Source organism: Saccopteryx bilineata, chromosome 6, assembly GCF_036850765.1.
Source record: "Saccopteryx bilineata isolate mSacBil1 chromosome 6, mSacBil1_pri_phased_curated, whole genome shotgun sequence".
NCBI lineage: Eukaryota > Metazoa > Chordata > Mammalia > Chiroptera > Emballonuridae > Saccopteryx > Saccopteryx bilineata.
Genome location: NC_089495.1, coordinates 201,435,683 through 201,453,751, shown reverse-complemented (window position 1 = coordinate 201,453,751; position 18,069 = coordinate 201,435,683). Strand labels below are relative to the sequence as shown.

At 56.9% G+C, this 18,069-nt stretch overlaps 2 protein-coding genes across 4 annotated transcripts in view; both read left to right on the top strand.

Annotated features, from left to right (window-relative positions):
* Nucleotides 1-1,925, top strand: part of DLGAP4 (DLG associated protein 4) — a 175,099-nt gene extending 173,174 nt beyond the window's left edge. For all 3 annotated transcript variants that reach the window (XM_066237976.1, XM_066237977.1, XM_066237978.1), the window contains one exon: nucleotides 228-1,925. In XM_066237976.1, the coding sequence (XP_066094073.1) occupies nucleotides 228-446 (219 nt within the window). In that variant the 3' untranslated portion in view covers nucleotides 447-1,925. The remainder of the gene's footprint in view (nucleotides 1-227) is intronic.
* A 9,016-nt stretch (nucleotides 1,926-10,941) lies between these two features.
* On the top strand, nucleotides 10,942-17,484 carry MYL9 (myosin light chain 9). Its single transcript, XM_066236460.1, has 4 exons — nucleotides 10,942-11,069; nucleotides 13,880-14,089; nucleotides 15,915-16,076; nucleotides 16,778-17,484. Exons 2-4 carry the CDS (start codon nucleotides 13,906-13,908, stop codon nucleotides 16,948-16,950), a joined length of 519 nt encoding a protein of 172 aa, XP_066092557.1. The 5' UTR covers nucleotides 10,942-11,069; nucleotides 13,880-13,905; the 3' UTR covers nucleotides 16,951-17,484.
* The last annotated feature ends 585 nt before the right edge of the window (nucleotides 17,485-18,069 follow it).

Sequence of the window (18,069 nt, the reverse complement as noted above, 5' to 3'; positions counted from 1 at the left end):
TGACCTGTCCGACCCTTCCTGCTGGAACATTCTAGGATTCTGAGCTTGCCTTGTGCTATTCTATCATCGCTTCTCGTGGCTTCCTGATTCCAAATGTGTGTTGCTCGTGCCTGATGCGGGGAGGCCGGGGCGGAGACGCCAGCGGCCGACATGCGGAGGGTGGCAGTGCCACACGAAAAGTGGGACCTTTATTTTATTTTTCTTCCCTCCTCACTGTTTCACTAAAGGAAGAAAAGAAGCCACCCCCTCCAGTCCCAAAGAAGCCAGCCAAATCCAAGCCGGCAGTGAGCCGCGACAAGGCCTCCGACGCGGGGGACAAGCAGCGTCAGGAGGCGCGCAAGAGACTCCTGGCAGCCAAGCGGGCGGCGTCCGTGAGGCAGAACTCAGCCACAGAGAGTGCGGACAGCATTGAGATTTATGTCCCCGAGGCCCAGACCCGGCTCTGAGACCAGGAAGCAAACCGTTTTAAGTCATTTTAAAATCCACACAAACTAAATGCAAATGGAACAAATTTTCTCAACCTTTAGTATGGTTATTCTATCCAGAGACCCTGAGCCAACTTTCAAATTGATGCATTCAAGGGCTCACGATTTGGCTTTTTTGGGTCCCTCCCAGCTTTAGGTTATGAAGACTTCACACAAAAAGTCTACACAAAACTAGAAAACTTTTTTCCTCTCGCTGGCCGTGGTGGACTAGACAGACGGACTCGGCAGCCCCGGCCCAGCTGCAGACTGCAGTCTTTTTACTTGTTCTATCTAATGAACTCCAACTAGCTTGTTTACAAGACGACGAGAGCCCAGGGCAGCCTTGGGCACCTGCCATGTCCTCCCTCCTCTTCCCAGCTCCCCACTCTGACCTCGGGGTTTCCATTCTTACGTTTCCTTTCCCTGCAGAGCTCACACAGGGGTCACCATCTGGCTGGCGGCTTTCTGGTTCTCAGCCCTCTGTGGTTGGGAGCGCAGAGGACAGAGAGATGGACACTCCCTCCCTCCCCCCAGTGCTCACACACAGTCACACACACGCGCGCGCACACAGATGTAGGCTCCTCGCGGCGAAAGCGGCCCTCCCTGCGACCCGCCTCCCAGAGGAGAGGACGAGGGTTTAAGTCTTTGGGGGGAAATAAGATAAAAACCACAGTGTCACACTCCAGACTCCCGCCTTTTTCTTCTCTCCAGCCCCTTCTTCCTTCAGCAAAACGTATGACTCAGAGTGACTCACAGGGGACACTCGAGAGAGGGACCCCAATTGTCTGTCCCTGGCCGAGCCTGTGTACAGTCCCCGGGGGGGGCGGGCGGCTGTGTCTGTACGTTTGTGTACATATGCACATAGACCTAGAGTGTATATTTAACAAACGCCCATCTGCTCACCCGTGCCCACTAGCGCCACCGCTGGCTCTCGGGGCACCTGGCAGGAGGCGGGTGTGTGAATAGCATATATTTTTACATGTACTATATCTAGGTGTGTGTACAAGTGTGTGTAAAAATATATACCTTGTGTGTAAGCAGCCCCCCTATTTTTTTGGTCTCCCACCTGCCCAGCCTCTGAGTTTTCTGTTGTTTTTTTTACCCTCACCATCATCTCTCCTGCCCCCAGCCCCACTCCCGGGGTGTCATGAGCCCTGAGCTGCAACGGCCCGGGCCCACAGGGCAGGCGGGAGGACGGGGCCCGGCCGCGCTCAGCGCACCAGCTGCTCTGTGCGTAGGTGAAAGCACCAGGGATGTCCCCATGTCTGGCACTTGCTGCAGGGGGCCCCGGGTGCACTGAGGGCCTGCTCTGGGGCCCCATTCCAGCTTGGCCGCTGTCTGTGACCTTGGGCAAGTCACTTGACCTCTGTGTGCCTCAACTTCCTCCTCTGTAAAATGGGGACAGTCCCTGCCCCTCCCTACCTCACAGGCATGTTGTGAGAATAAATGAGGTAACGTGTACCCAGGGCTCCTGGTGTTCTGTGGTGGGACGGGCCAGGCAGGGCGGAGGCAGGGGTGTGGATCCCCAGGAGAGGGCCAGACCCCCTTCCAAAGGGCAGCCCCATGGAGACGGGCGGACCTGGGCACAGACTGTGCCTCCAGCTCAGAGCCCGTGAGGCTGTCCCCGGACAGAGCTGGTGTGGGCTCTGTCCCTCACCGGCTCCATGATCCTGGGCCAGAAAACGAAGCTCTCAGTGCCCTCGCCTGGAAAGTGGGTACAACATCCACCTTGCAGCTTCCTCTGAGAAATAAACGCGTCATCTGCAGCTGCTGTGTGGGAGCCAAGATGGCTGCCCGCGCTGACAGCTCGCACCTGTCTCCACAGGCCCAGCGCTGCAGGTGTCCAGGGCTGGGGTGCTCAGTGCCCCACCCACTGCTGCCTCCCGACGGCACGGGCACTGACCGCCCTCCTGAGCAGCTCCTCTGCCAGGCCCGGTGCCTGCAGGCCATTCAGAGGTCACGCCCTGGCGGGGAGACACACGGAACACGAGCCCAACTCTAAAACAGGTGGCAGAAAAGACAGCACAGTGTGCCTGTGGGAAGCCGTGACAGTGCCACCAAAGCCGCCGAGGAGAGGGGTGGTGTTAACCAGCCTCGGCAGACGGGGTGGCATGCAGGGGGACCTGGGAAAGGATTCTAGGCAGCAGGAAAGGAGGCTCCAATGCCCTGCAGTAAGAACATGCCTCTCAGAAAGCTCTCGAGCCGGACTAAGCTGCAGACACTTGGTCCTGCGGTGACCTCGGGCCCAGGGGATGCACGGAGCCACCTTCCCAAGAGCTCTGCCCAGTCTGCCACCCTCCGCAGTGGGGCCCCGCGGAGCTCACCCCAGCCCTGTGTGTGCTCCCACCCGTGGACCCTGTTCGTGGCGCTAAGCAGCGACTGTGAGGGGCTCTGATGAATTCCCAGGACTGGAGCCCTCCGGGGCCTCCACCTACCCTGAGCCCTGGCCGAGGGTGACCGAAAGGGTAGGTGAAGAGGTGTCTGAACCAGACACTCGGTGTTAGTGAATGCAAGAGACGGCCTGGCGGGACTTCAGGGCCACCACCCAGCGAGCAGCCGGCTCTACCAAGGGGCCTGTGTTGCTCCTTCCAAGCCTGAGTGCAGCGGGGGGTGCACCTTGGCAGTTCGATCAGGGTCTCGGGGAGGGACCCTGCACCCCCTGCGGCAGAGCACAGAGAGGAGGGAGGTGCTGCTGTGTGGCTCCGCCCACCCAGCACAGCAGTGGAGGAGGCCCCTGCCCTGAGGAGAAAGAAGAGTAGAATGAACACCACACCATGTCCTCGACCCAGTCACTGTCAACGCTTTGCCCTGGTATCTGCACTATCCCTCTCAGGCACATCAACACGGTTTCCTCGGAACTATCTGAAAGGAAGTGGCGCGCACCACGCTCCGTCGCCCCCATATAAATACCACCCTACTCCCCGCGTGACCACAGGTCCATCATCACCATCTAACTCCACAGGTTCCCGAGCGCCTCCCTCCCCGGGACAGGCGGCCCGGACGTCAACACTGGCGAAGGCCCAGCCACACTCCAAGTGCCCGGCTGGCGGCCACCATGGCTTTCCCTTTCTGGCCTCCCAGTCCCATCAGGGACCAGTCACTGTGGTCAGTTATCGTGTCCCAGTCTCACTGAGTCAAAAACAGTTTCCCCACTTTTTGTTTTTCCTGACACTGACGTTTCTAAGTGTCCAAGCGTCCTGTCAAACGTTGCATAATTTGGATTTAGGTTTTCTCATGACCATACTCTCATGACCAGTTAGAAAAGGAATGGGACTTAGATGATGTCCCATCTTTTTCTGTCCTATCACGGAGGCACTTGCCACTTCGGGGAAAGGCCAACAGCCACTTCCAGAGAAGCTGGGAGTTCAGTCCCTGGCTTCAGTACTTGCAAGCCCAGTCCTTGAGGGAACAGAAAGGACCAGGACAGAACCCTGGAGGCTGCAGGGTGCTGGGGAGGGGACAGAGGGAGCAGGAGACTGGCCGCTGTCCCCGAGAACCAGCCACAGGTTGTGGATCGGACAAGGAAGCCCGGTTCTCCCTCCACCCTTTGCTTTCCCAGGGTTGCGGGACACCAAGCTTTGCGGAGTCCCCATGGGTTAGGGGCCTAAATTTAAGAGGTAAAACTATAAAACTCAGAACAAAATATAGGTGTCAAATTTCATCGCATGAGGCTTTTTTTTTTTTTTTTTTTGAGAGGGAGGGAGGAAGGGTGAGAGAGAGGGAGAGAAGCATCAACTCGTTTGTTACTCCACCTGGTTGTGCACCAACTGCTTTCTGTATGTGCAATGGGGACTGGGTTGAAGACCCCGTGCTCAAGCCACTGACGCCATGCTCAAGCTGGCAACCTTGGGATCATTGTCAGCGACCCTGCACTCAAGATGGCAACCCTGCCTGACCTGTGGTGGCACAGTGGATCAAGCATTGACCTGGAATACTGAGGTCGCCGGTTCAAAACCTTGGGCTTCCTGGTCAAGGCACATATGGGAGTTGATGCTTCCTGTTCCTCCTCCCTTATCTTTCTCTCCATCTCTCTTCCCTAAAATGAATAAATAAATAAAAATATTAAAAGAAAAAAAAATGCCCTGGCCGGTTGGCTCAGTGGTAGAGCGTCAGCCTGGCGTGAGGAAGTCCGGGTTCAATTCCCGGCCAGGGCACACAGGAGAAGTGCCCATCTGCTTCTCCACCTGTCCCCCTCTCCTTCCTCTCTGTCTCTCTCTCTTCCTCTCCTGCAGCTAAGGCTCCATTGGAGCAAAGATGGCCTGAGCGCTGGGGATGGCTCCATGGCCTCTGCCTCAGGCGCTAGAATGGCTCTGGTTGCAACAGAGCGACGCCCCGGGTGGGCAGGGCATCGCCCCCTGGTGGGCTTGCCGGGTGGATCCCAGTTGGGCGCATGCGGGAGTCTGTCTGACTGCCTCCTCGTTTCCAGCTTCAGAAAAATACAAAAAAGAAAAAAAAAAGGCAACCCTGCACTCAAGCCGGCAAAGCCGGCAACCTCGGGTTTTGAACCCACAACCTCAGCATCCCAGGACAACACTCTATCTACTGCACCACTGCAGGTCAGGCAGAGGCAATGGTTTGTTAGATACAATACCAAAATGGTAAGAAACTAAAGAAAAAGTGAACTTCATCAAAGTTAAAAACACTTCTGCTTCAAATCAATTAAAAAAAAAAAAAACCACTTCTGCTTCTAGAAACTACCAAGAAAATGAAATGATAACCCACAAAATGGAAGAAAATATTTGCAAATCATGTATCTGGTAAGCTAGAATATATAAAGCACCTTTGTCACCCAACAACAAAAACCAACCGAATGTTAAAACAGGCAAAACAGAACTACAAAGGTTTCCCGTGAGTGTAGGTTGGGGGGTTCAGCCACTTCTCAGTTATGCTTGTTTCCCCTTTAAAAATAAAAGTATTAAACTAAAACAAAATAAAGTGGGCAAAACATCTGAATTACCATTTCTCCAAAGAAAATAAATGTCCTTAAGCATATGCAGAGCTGTCCAACATAACCGGTCATCAGGGAAACACAGATCAGAACCACAAGGAGAGGCCGCGTCACACCCAGCGGGACGACAAGAAGAAAGGCTGGTGAGGCTGTGGAGAAACCAGAACCTTCAGGCATCACCGGTGAGAATGAAAAATTTAGAAGTTCCTCAAAAATTTAAACACAGTTACCAAAAGATACAGCAATCCCTCTCCTAGATATATAGCCAAAAAAAGCAAAAACATACATCCACACATACACTGTCCACCAGTGTTCATGGCAGCAGCACTCTTCATGGCCAGAAGGTGGACACAACCCAGATGTTTTGCTGCTGGAAACGAAATGTGGTGTAGCAATAGAACAGAACACTATGCAGCAATAAAAAGAGTGAGGTATTGACACGGCTCTGCACCATGGACAAACCCTGACAACACTATACAAAGTGAGAAAAGCCGTCACAAAAGGCCGCATATTGTGTGATTCCATTTGCATTAAATTCACAGAGTAAACAAATGCAGGCGCAGAAGGTAGATTAGTGTTTGCCAGAGGAGGGGAGGAAAAGGAGGTGGGAGTGACTGCTAATGAGTTCAGGTGTCTTCTGGAGCTGATGAAAATGTTCTGGAATTATTGTACACAACGGTGATGGTTATGTAACTTGGTGGATATTCTAAAACCACTGAATTGTATACTTGAAAACAGCAGGGGGGGGGATTTTTTTGTTTGTTTTTAGGCGGGGCAGGGAGAGATAGACAGGAACATTGAGCTATTCCTTTATGTGCCTGGACCAGGGATCAAACCCACAACCTTGTCGTTTCGGGACGACACTCAAACCAACTGAGCTAACCGACCAGGGCCATTTATTATTAAAAAAAAATTTTAAGCCTGACCCAGAGGTGGCGCAGTGGATAGAGCATCGGACTGGGATACGGAAGACCCAGGTTCAGGACCCCGAGGTTGCCAGCTTGAGCGAGGGCTCATCTGGTTTAAGCAAAGCTCACCAGCTTGAGCCCAAGCTCCCTGGCTCGAGCAAGGGGTTACTCGGTCTGAAGGCCCGCAGTCAAGGCACATATGAGAAAGCAAGCAATGAACAATTAAGGTGTTGCAACGTGCAACAAAAAAACTAATGATTGATGCTTCTCATCTCTCCGTTCCTGTCTGTCCCTATCTATCCCTCTCTCTGACTCTCTGTCTCTGTAAAAAAAAAAAAAAAATTAAAACAGAGAAATCCACAGAATGGGAGAAATTTTTTGCGAGTCATATACCTGTTAAGGAGTTAATATCCAGAACACATAAAGAACTCTTACAACTCAACAATAACCTGATTGTTTCAATGAACAAAAAATTTCAATAATTTCTCCAAAGAAAATATACAAATGGTCAATAGGCACATGAAAAGATGCTTACATTATTAGGGAAATGCAAATCAAACCCACAATGAGGCCCTGGCCGGTTGGCTCAGCGGTAGAGCGTCGGCCTAGCGTGCGGAGGACCCGGGTTCGATTCCCGGCCAGGGCACACAGGAGAAGCGCCCATTTGCTTCTCCACCCCTCCGCCGCGCTTTCCTCTCTGTCTCTCTCTTCCCCTCCCGCAGCCAAGGCTCCATTGGAGCAAAGATGGCCCGGGCGCTGGGGATGGCTCTGTGGCCTCTGCCTCAGGCGCTAGAGTGGCTCTGGTCGCAACATGGCGACGCCCAGGATGGGCAGAGCATCGCCCCCTGGTGGGCAGAGCGTCGCCCCTGGTGGGCGTGCCGGGTGGATCCCGGTCGGGCGCATGCAGGAGTCTGTCTGACTGTCTCTCCCTGTTTCCAGCTTCAGAAAAATGGAAAAAAAAAACAAACAAAACCCACAATGAGATACCACTTCACACCCACTAAGATAGCTATTATTATTTTTTTTATTCATTTTAGAGAGGAGAGAGAAAGGAAGAGAGAGAGAGGAGAAACAGAGAGAGAAGGGGGGAGGAGCTGGAAGCATCAACTCCCATATGTGCCTTGACCAGGCAAGCCCAGGGTTTCGAACCAGTGACCTCAGCATTTCCAGGTCTACACTTTATCCACTGCACCACCACAGGTCAGGCAAGATAGCTATTATTAAGAAAGAAGAAAAATAGCAAATAACAAGCGTTGGCAAGGATGTGGAGAAATTGGAAACCTTATGCACTGTTGATGGGAAAGTAAAATGGTACAGCCTCTGTGGAAAACAGGACGGCAGTTCCTCAAAAGAATTAAAAACAGCCTGACCTGTGGTGGCGCAGTGGATAAAGCGTCAACCTGGAATGCTGAGATCGCCGGTTCGAAACCCTGGGCTTGCCTGATCAAGGCACATATGGGAGTTGATGCTTCCTGCTCCTCCCTCCCCCTTCTCTCTCTCTCTCTCATTCTCTCTCCTCTCTAAAAATTAATAAAAGTAAAAAATAAAAAAAAAAAAGAATTAAAAACAGAACTACCAAACGGCCAGGCAATTTCACTTCTGGGTATATTCCCCAAGAAACCAAAAGCAGGGACTCAAAAGGTATTTGTAGGTTCCAGTCAAGATGGCAGCAAAGGTAAATACAATACTTGGAACCTCCCAGGATCACATCAAAATTACAGCTAAATTACAGAACCACCACCACTCAGAACCACGTGAAGTCTAGCTGAGCAGCAGTCCTCAACTGAGGACGGGAAGCAGCAGCCACATAGAGACTGGTAGGAGGGGCGAAGATGCAGAACGGCAGGTCCCTCACCCATGTGTGGCCGTTAAAAATCAAAACTTGGAAGGAAATAAATTAAAAAAAAAAAAAGGCCTGACCTGTGGTGGCGCAGTGGGATAAAGCGTCGACCTGGAAGTGCTGAGGTCGCTGGTTCAAAAAACGCTGGGCTTGCCTGGTCAAGGCACATATGGGAGTTGATGCTTCCAGCTCCTCCCCCCCTTCTCTCTCTCTGTCTCTCATCTCTCTCTCTCTCTCTGTATCTCCCTCTCCTCTCTAAAATGAATAAATAAATTAAAAAATAAAAAAACTCGGGAGGGATATTTCATCTTCAGAGGACCCCCGCCCTTAGGAGTGAGGGGTCCCGGCCACGCATCAGAACATCCAACCCAGGGTTCCACTTCCAGGAAGAGAAGTTCCGTAACTCCTGGTTGTGAAAACCAGCGGGAATTGTGGCTGAGTGAGACCGAGGGCTGCAGGAGTCCCAGGCGTTCCTCTTAGGGACCTGCACATGGACTTGCTCAGACCCACTCCCTCTGAGCTCCAGCGATGGGACACGAGCTCAAAGGGCACCAGGGACATATGGCAAGGAACTGAATCTATCCGGCTTCAGGACACGAGCTGGAGCGGAGCTTTCTCCCAGACAGGAGTGAGGGCAGAGGCCACTGCTCCTCTCTGGGCCCTCCCCGCACAGAGCGGACAGGAGGGCCCGCAGCTGATTGGCTCCCTGTGTGCCCTGCCCTGGTGACTCCCTGGGACCCCCCACCCACCCAACTTGCAGGCCACCAAAAACCATTTACAATGGTAAATTTTATATTATTTTAAGTCACACACAGAAAGAGAGAGAGAACATAATAAAGCCAAACGTCAACCACTGGAAAATCTAAATGTAGGTCTATCGGAGCTCTTTGTACAGTTTTTTTATTTATTTATTTACAGAGACAGAGAGTAAGTCAGAAAGAGGGATAGACAGGGACAGACAGACAGGAACAGAGAGAGATGAGAAGCATCAATCATTAGTTTTTCATTGCTCATTGCAACACCTTAGTTGTTCATTGATTGCTCTCTCATATGTGCCTTGACCGCGGGCCTTCAGCAGACCGAGTAACCCCTTGGTGGAGCCAGCGACCTTGGGTTCACGCTGGTGGGATTTTCCTCAAAGGAGATGAGCCCGCACTCAAGCTGGCAACCTCTGGGTCTCGAACCTGGGTCCTCTGCATCCCAGTCCAACGCTCTATCCACTGCGCCACCGCCTGGTCAGGCTGTACAGTTTTTTTAATTTTCAGTTTGAAACAGTTTTTAAAAAATTAGTCTGTCCAGAACAGAACTCCTGCTCCTCCCGTGGCCAGCCTATCTTAGAAAAATGGCGGCTCTTCCGCCACTTGCTCAGACCAAAGCCCTTGGAGTAGCCTTGCCCCTTTCCCACACGGGCCAATCCACGCACACATCCTGCTGCATGTAACTTCGGTGCTCCCAGAGCCCCCGTCCCCTCCTCTGCTGCGCCCACACTAGTCTACGCCTCTGGGGGCGGGGCTCCTTGCAGGTCCCCCTGCTTGGCTTTTGGCCCTCTTCCATCCATTTACAACACAAGACCCAGAGGGATTCAGTGGAAACATTAAGCCAAATCATGTCACCTGCTCAGACCTCTGTCATGGTGGCCTCCAAGAAGCCACAGGCTAGGTCCTTGCTGCGGCTCAGCCCTCCGCACAGACTCACACCCCTGTGTCTGTGTGTCACAGACAGCTCCCTGGACCGGGAGCTAGGCAAGCTTCCTCCAGGGGGTTCTAGACGCTCGCTGGACAGGGCCCTCCTGCAGGTGTCCCCGGCTGTCACCTCCTGGGAGCCACCCACACACACCCATCACTCTCTCTCCCTTCACCCTGCTTTAGTCTCCTTCAGAGCATTTCTTTCTACTCCCCACGCCATGTTCATTGTGCTTGTTCATTGTGTTTTTCTCTCTTCCCAGGAACAAATGCTTGCTGAGTGCAGACTTGAATTCACCCTGTTCCCTCAGCACCCCACACAGAGCCTGGCGGGTGGTAGGTGTCAGTCAATATTGACAGAATAAGTAACTGGGTGTTGGAAAATTCCCTTGGGAACTTCTGTGTTGGACCAAAGGGCGCGGGGAGAGGACCCTGGGCTAATGGGTTAAAATGATGGACAGACTTTTGCCTCACTGGGAGCTGCCACCGCCAGGCTGCTCCGTTGTCCCACACCCCTGCCCCTCTGGTGGCTCCACGATGCTCTCCCTGGCCACTCTCCCACGGAAGCCTCACCACCACCCTCCCATTTCACGGGGGGGGGGGGGGGGGGCTGCACCAGCGCGGTCCCACCGGACCCCTCAGTTCGCCCCACACCGCAGGGCCTGGCTGGTGGCCCCGCGCGGGAGGGTGGCGGGTGCTCTCTGCCAGGCTTTGCCTCTCCCCGTGGAAACAAGCCGTACTTGGCCTGGTGGGAGACGCCCGCCCCCTGAGCAGCGCCGGGTAGCGGGGCCTTGGGGGTAAGGTCCAGGGCTGGACTACCGGCCTGCCTCACTGGAGAGGAAGGGGCGACCCAGTGACACCCCCTCCGCAGGCAGTCCGGGCCCCATCCCACCCACCACCTCCCCCGCCCGCAGTGAGATGGGAGGCCCTGGACACCGCCACCACAGGAAGGGGGCGTGGGGTGGGGATCGCCAGCACGCCATGGCTCCCGGCTCCCAGCCCGTGGGTGGAGGCCAAATAAGGCCGGCCTCGCGCCTGCCCCGCCCGGCCGGCCCGCCCCCCACCGTGCGCACATTCTTCTGCCTTGTAAGGCCGGGTGCCGCGCCCCGCCCGCCCCGCTCCGTCCCGCTCAGTCCCGCTCCGCTCCCTGCGCTGCGCACCGGGTTCCGCACGGTTCCGCACGGCTCCACACCGATCTGCGCAGCCCGCGCCCCTTCTCCGCACCAGGTGGGTGCCGGCCGGCGGCCCGGGTGGTCCAGAGTAGGCGGTATGGCTGCCGGTGCTGGAACTTGGGCAGACCCCACGGACGGGGATGTCGGGGAGTCTGAGCAGGGAGAGCCGTGGTGGGCTTGGGGCTGCGGCGTGGCTCAGGTTCTGCGGGGATCCTGGCCGGGAGACTATTCTGGGCTCTGGGAACCAGTGGTCCTCTGGCAAAGGAAGACTGTCCGGGCACTGTCCCTTTGCTCCGGGGTGTCGGTGATGGTCACAGGTGTTCCCTGTCCAGTAGACCCATGTGCGTCTCAGACAGGAAACCCACCATACGCACAGAAGCCGTGTGCCATGAAGGGGGCCTTCAAGGCTCCGGGCCCTCTGCCCCTCTGTGCCTGCTGGGGGGCGAAGGTCTGCTAGGGCCCCGTGGGCTCACCCGGGGCTCAGCACAGGAGCCTGGACAAGAGATCCCAGCCCTGACCTTTCGCAGCCCTCCCGGGACTCAGACTGCTCTCAGGAAAGTCAGGTAACAGCCTGAGATGGGGTGAGTTCACAAGGGAGGCACCCAGCACCTCCAGCTACAGGGACCGGGAGGGAATGGGGGATACAGGCCTTGTCTGTGGTTAGGGTGGGGTCTCAGGCACCAGAGGGGGGACACCTAGTTACAGCCCAGCCAAGGACTCCCAGTGGGGGGAGGTGATGGCTCCCCAGCCTGTCTCTGACCCCAGTTCCTTAGCCAAGCCTAGAACGGCCTCTGGCCCCCGGAGCCGTCGCTGCCACAGACACGCCATGAGCCTTCTGTGTTCAGACCTGGAGGGCACCAGGCCATTTGCCACCCACTGACCCAAGCCTGGCCCGGGGTCCTGGCTTCTTACTGGACTCTCATGGGCACTCCACTTCCCTCCTGAGGCCTCGGTTCTTCTAAATGCATGGTGGGGGCACCCGCTTCTCCACCCTGCTCCCCAAGATGGCCAGGATGGCCAAGCGGGAAAGTTCTGTGCACGCAGCCCTGTCACCGCCCCTCGGCAGAAAAGGGCGGGGAGGGGGCAGCCATGAAGGTGGAGGGACCCAGCTCGTGTCAGCGCAGGGGGAGCTCCTGGCCGTGTCCGCCTCGGCCATGTCTGCCCGGAGCTTTGCAGACACAGTGATGCCGACCCTCAGCCTCTGCGGGACTCCCTTCCCTCTGGCCGCCTTCTGCGGGTGCCGTGAGTCAGTGCCCAGAGAACACTGGGCTCAGGGAAAGACTGGGCCCCTACAAGCACTAAACCACAGGAGAGGGTGGCACTCCCTGCCGGCGACACCACCCACTCATGGGGGAGAAGGACTGTGCCCACCCAGGACCTTGTGAGGGCCAGGTGTGCCAGCCGAGGGGGACACAGCAGCCAGTGTCTCATGACTGTAGGCACCTGTTGCCCTGGGGACAGACTAGGGACGGGTAGGATCCCCGCTCAGAATCTAAGGCATCAAGTGCCAGTCCCCAAGAATGACTTGAAGAGGACCATGGAACAGAGGTCTGGAGACAGCTTGAGGGACACTCACAGCCACACAATCTGGGGTATTAAAATCAAACAAACAAACAAACAGGCAGAGAGGGCTTTCTGGAGGCCCTGGACCAAGGGGCTCAGCACGCAGGAAGAGGGGGCCGCAACCTGGGGCCATGGCCAGGCCCAGAACTGCCCCCGCTGAGGGCACACAGCACTAAGTCTTCGGGGGCACAGTCCCCACAAGCCATGACAGGGCTGTCCAGTGGGGGCAGCAGACCAGCCACAGTTACCCTCACAGTCATTGGATAAACAAGCATCAGCCCCCCCAAAAAAAAAAACCCAAACAAACCACGCATCTGTCAGCCCCACTGTGGGCCTTGGTGTAAATCAGGCTTGGAGAGGGAAGCACAGCCGGGAGGGCCCAAGAAGCCTGGGGTGTCGAGGGTCCAGCCAGAGGTCCAGCTTGGCAGGACCAAGATCAGGAAGCACACAGTGAGGGGCCCCTGGGCAGCCAGGGAGAAGGGCCTTGAACGCCAGGCTGGGGGGCCCAGACCTGCTCCAGACGGTGGCAGGAACCTTTGAGGCTTTCAAGGTGAAGTGACAGGTACAGTTCTTGGTCTCTATGGGTGGGAGAGACTGGCTGGAGGCAAGGCCAGGGCTACACAGGGTGACAAGAGCTGGGGCTTCTCAGCCTGGGCGAGCCTCACGGCCCTATAAGCACTGAGGAGAAGGAGGACTAGGGCCCAGGTCGGGTCAGCCACCCACCGAGGGGCTGCTCAAGTGTGGGCAGCTGCGGGGAGGACACCGCGGAGCGCGGCCTTCCAGGACCTCCAGAGTGGAGAGGGCAGTGCAGAGGGATGGGGAGAGGGAGAGGAATGTCAGGAATGCAGGGCTGCCCTCGGCTCCCTCCTGCTGGGGGGTGGCAGGGAACCCGCCCCTCACTTGGAAAGAGAGGGACAGCATGTAAATGATATTGAGGACTAAAGTAGATAAGCATGAAAATGGCTGGCACTGAACCCAGCCCTAAGCAGTGTACCCAACAGTCGCAGCAGAAACGGCTTACTCCGTGCCTGGCGCCGTTCCAGGGCCTTCTCGGGCACTAAGTCAGTCAGTCACTGCTGCGGGGCCCTCCTCATGTCCCGCTCCCAGACCAGGAAACTCCCTCGGACAGAGGAAGCTGGTTAAGGGCCTCGCTTGTCTGCTTTGGGACGAGCTGGGCGGCAGGAGCCCCAAGCCTGGGGGACACCAGAATGGCAGGCTGGGGCACTGCTTGCAGACCCGGGGGGTCGGCAGGATCCCCTGCCCCAGGGTCACGGGCGCTCCCCCCACACCCACCTCCTGCAGGGAAGCCCCACCCACCTGAAGCCAAGATGTCCAGTAAACGGGCCAAGGCCAAGACCACCAAGAAGCGGCCACAGCGGGCCACCTCCAATGTCTTTGCGATGTTTGACCAGTCCCAGATCCAGGAGTTTAAGGAGGCCTTCAATATGATCGACCAGAACCGCGACGGCTTCATTGACAAGGAAGATCTGCATGACATGCTGGCCTCGCTGGGTGAGCAGGGCCAGGGCTGGGTGGGGTCTGGGCGGGCCAGGGCCCTGCCCATGCGGCGACAAGTAGGGGCCACCCTGGGGAGTAGCTGCCATCGCTTTCTCCATTGACAGATAGGGAAACTAAGGCACGGAGCAGTTTGGCGCTGGATATGAACCCAGACAGGCTCACGCCAGGGCAGGACTGCCTCAGGCCAACATGTGGGTTGGGCTGCCTGGTACCATTTCATTTAAAGAAAGGGGTCAGCAACTAAAAGGAAGCCTGAACTGCTAAACTTTCCATTGTATGAATGGGGAAACTGAGGCCTAGAGGGGAGGCCACAGCCCCTTCCTTCGCTCAAAGATCACCCACACGAGGCTCTCAGGGCCTCTGACTCATGACTTCCCCAGAGCTGAAAGGGCTCAGGAATCAAGTACAAGCCACCATTGCTCAGATGGGGAAACTGAGGCCTAGAGGCCAGTCCTCCAGACAGCCCACACCAGCCTGTGGCCCTGGCCCCAGCCCTCCTCGTGCGCTGGCCAGACAACCACTCGCAGCCCCAGGCCCCGCGCCCCCTCTACCCAGGTGAGATCACCGGGGCCAGACTCCGGCTGCGGAAGAGGGGAACTTCTGGCAGCAGAGGAAGCAGTCTGTGGGGGTCAAACCTCAAAGCTCTGGGGCCCCATCGGCCTGTGTCATTCCCTGGCACTGCCCCTCACAGCTGGGTGGCCCCACTTGGTGACCACGGCCCTCAATGTGGACCCCCACGGCGTCTGGTGGGGAAGGCTGACATGAGCTCCCCACGCTGGGCACCAAACCACTCCCAGCTTCCAGCCAGACTGAGTGGAAGGCTCCCTCCCCAAGGAGGCCCCCCAGCAGGGAGGAGGCCTGAGGCCTGAGGCAGGGCGGGGCTGTGGGTCCTAATGTCCCAGCTCCTGCTCCTCCGGGGCCTGAGCCATCCCTGGGGACACAGCAGGGTGAGCCCAGCTCAGAGGAGACAGGAACATGATGACTCCTCCCACTGATGAGGAGCAGCCTACACCGGGGCCCTCAGCCCAGAGACTTGATGACGGTCCTGGTGTCTGGGCAGATGACCCCCGGCCCAGCCGCAGCTCATGGCCTTGTTGAGAACATCACCCTCAGATTAAAAACAAGAGCAGCACAAAATGACCACAAGCAGCTCTGCAGGTATCACAGCTTGCATCTTTGCCATCTTAAACTTCAAAGCAGTCCTGGTGGGCAGATGTGACTTATTCCCACTTTACAGATGAGGAAACAGGCTCAGAGATATTAAGTAATTTGCCCAAGGTCACACAGCTACTAAGTGGTAGAGCTGAGATTTGAATATGTGTGCTAATCATTGCGTGCATTTTACAACCTCTGCCTTCATCATCTTCATAATTCTCCTAAGAGGCAGGGGAAACTGAGGTGTAGCGCCTGTGTAACACCAAACCTCACTGTTTTAACCACTTTTGACACTGGGCTTGGAATCTGGGGTCTGCCTGGGTTCGAATGTCAGCTGCACTCATTACCGTGTGACCAAAGTCCCCTCAGCTCTGTGCCTCAAGCTCCACACCTGTGAAGTGGGTGCAGGGACACCGGCCTCAGGGTGGTACGTGTCCGAGAGCACTTCCCATCATACCCAGCCCAGAGGGGACGCTCATCACGGCTCCCGGCAGAAGCCCAGGGAGGGGGCAATCAGACAGCTGGACGCCCAGCACCATACCTGACAGTTATAAGACGTCCTAACTCCTGGGGGGGGAGGCCCACACTGGGCCGTGAAGGGTGGGTCAGGGAGGAGGGAGGGGACAGACGGTGACAACGGGCACGAATGCCCCACCCGCCACAGGGAAGAACCCCACGGACGAGTACCTGGAAGGCATGATGAGCGAGGCCCCTGGGCCCATCAACTTCACCATGTTCCTGACCATGTTTGGGGAGAAGCTGAACGGCACAGACCCGGAGGATGTCATCCGCAACGCCTTCGCCTGCTTCGACGAGGAGGCCTCAGGTGGGCCGGCTGCTGGCGGCCCGCGGGTTGGGGCTGGGCCCCTCACCTGGGGATGTATGTGCGGCTGGGCTGTCCTGGGGCTTTGGGGCCAGAGCAGGAATCACCCATCTGCTGGCTTCGGGCACCAGAACTGTAAGGGCACGCTGCTCTCCTCGCAGACACTAAACCCAAATGGCCCACGTCCACTGAGGCTTCCCACTTAGTTCACTTGTTGGCCCAACACACTGCCTCTGCTTCAGACCTTTCCAGAAACCCTTCCAGGCCCTCTGGCCAGCCAGGCGCGGAAACCAGCCCCACCCTCACTCTGCAGAAGGACTTCCCCACCCACAGCTAGTGTGCCCAGGGCCCGACCAGAATGAGGCTGGCAGCGGTCATTTCTGTTGTGTTTTTTTTTGGGGGGGGGGGGCAGGCCGTCCCCGAGCCTAAGTGTGCTCAAAACATTTTCCTGACTACCTTCCCAGTCCCCTATCAGGTTAACATTATTCTCATCCCCATTTTCCAGTTCAAACAGGCACAGAGAGGGTATGTAACTTGCCCAAAGTCACACAGCTAGGAAGAAGGGGATCAACATTCAAACTCAGGTGTAGAACGCTGGGGCTCATGCTCTTAAAACAAGGACGGGCAGGGCAGAGGGCTAGGGGATACTGGCTGTGTCCCAGGACTGAGCTCCTGTGTCTCACAGACCTCGGCCCCGCCCCCAGGTTTTATCCACGAGGACCACCTTCGGGAGCTGCTCACCACCATGGGCGACCGCTTCACTGACGAGGAAGTGGACGAGATGTACCGCGAGGCACCCATTGACAAGAAAGGCAACTTCAACTATGTGGAGTTCACCCGTATCCTCAAACATGGCGCCAAGGACAAAGACGACTAGCCCCAGGCCCCCCGTGCCCCGGCCCGGCCCAGCCACCTGCTCCCCACACCGTCCGCACCAGCTCCGCACCCCTGGGAGCCTCCCTCTGAGGGTTTAGAGGCCCAGATCCCAGTGGAGGAAACAGGAGAGAACAGGGCCAGGCAAGAGTCACACAGGCAACGTCAGACAGACATGCCCACTGTGACCCTCCCACCAGAAAGGGTCAGCTGGGGGCGGGGCCTGGAGGCCCCATGGGAAGGCCCCACAGGAAAGCCCCAGCCTCGACTGTCACCTGCCCATTCCAGGGCCGTCCCCACAGGAAGGACCCTGTGTCCTGCTCTGGGAGCCCATGTCACGTGCAATCCATGCAGGGCGTGAAAACCCTTCCCCAGTCACTGCCACAACACACAAACCTCACCAGGTCCCTTCTCAGAGGAGAGGATGCCAGCCCCTGCCCTCCGCCCTGCCGGCCCCCTCTGGGAGCGGCCCTGAGGGTGCTGCAGGGGCGGCTCGTCCCGGGGCGGCGGGGTCTCCAATAGAAGGCTGAGCACTGCCTTGGGTCTGTGTGTCTGTGGTCTGTGACATAGCGGTCCCCTGGGCCCCAAACCCTCCCGTGCTCTCCCATCTCCATGGCTGCCTCACCCTCCCCGCCACGCCCCACGCCCAGTGTTCAGCTGAGACTAGCCCAGCAGGGGGGAGTGGACGGAGGTGCTGAGGGAGACCCCCCTCCCAGGAGGGAGAGGTCAGGGTGGGGAGGACCCACAGGAATCACCATAGGAAATCCAGGTGGGGGGTCCTGGGCCTCTGCAGGGAACAGGGGTCAAGGTCACATGGCCTTCAGGACTAGTGCCTGGGTCTCTAGGGACACCTCGGTGCTCCTGAAAAAACGGAGACTTTGGAAACTGAGGCGGGCGCGTCCCAGTAGCTCAGGGATGGAGTGGGAAATGAACGGGGTTAACAGACTCCTGGGGTCAGCTCCAGGCAGCCACCAGGGTGCTCTGGACTGCACACTCCGAGACCGGGGGGTGACACTTCAGCCACGTGACCAGCAGCGCAGCAGGCCACAGCTTCCTATGTCCTCTGTCCCCCATGCAACAAGGCGGCGGGGCTGGGATCCCCATTAAACCGAATGAGGACCAC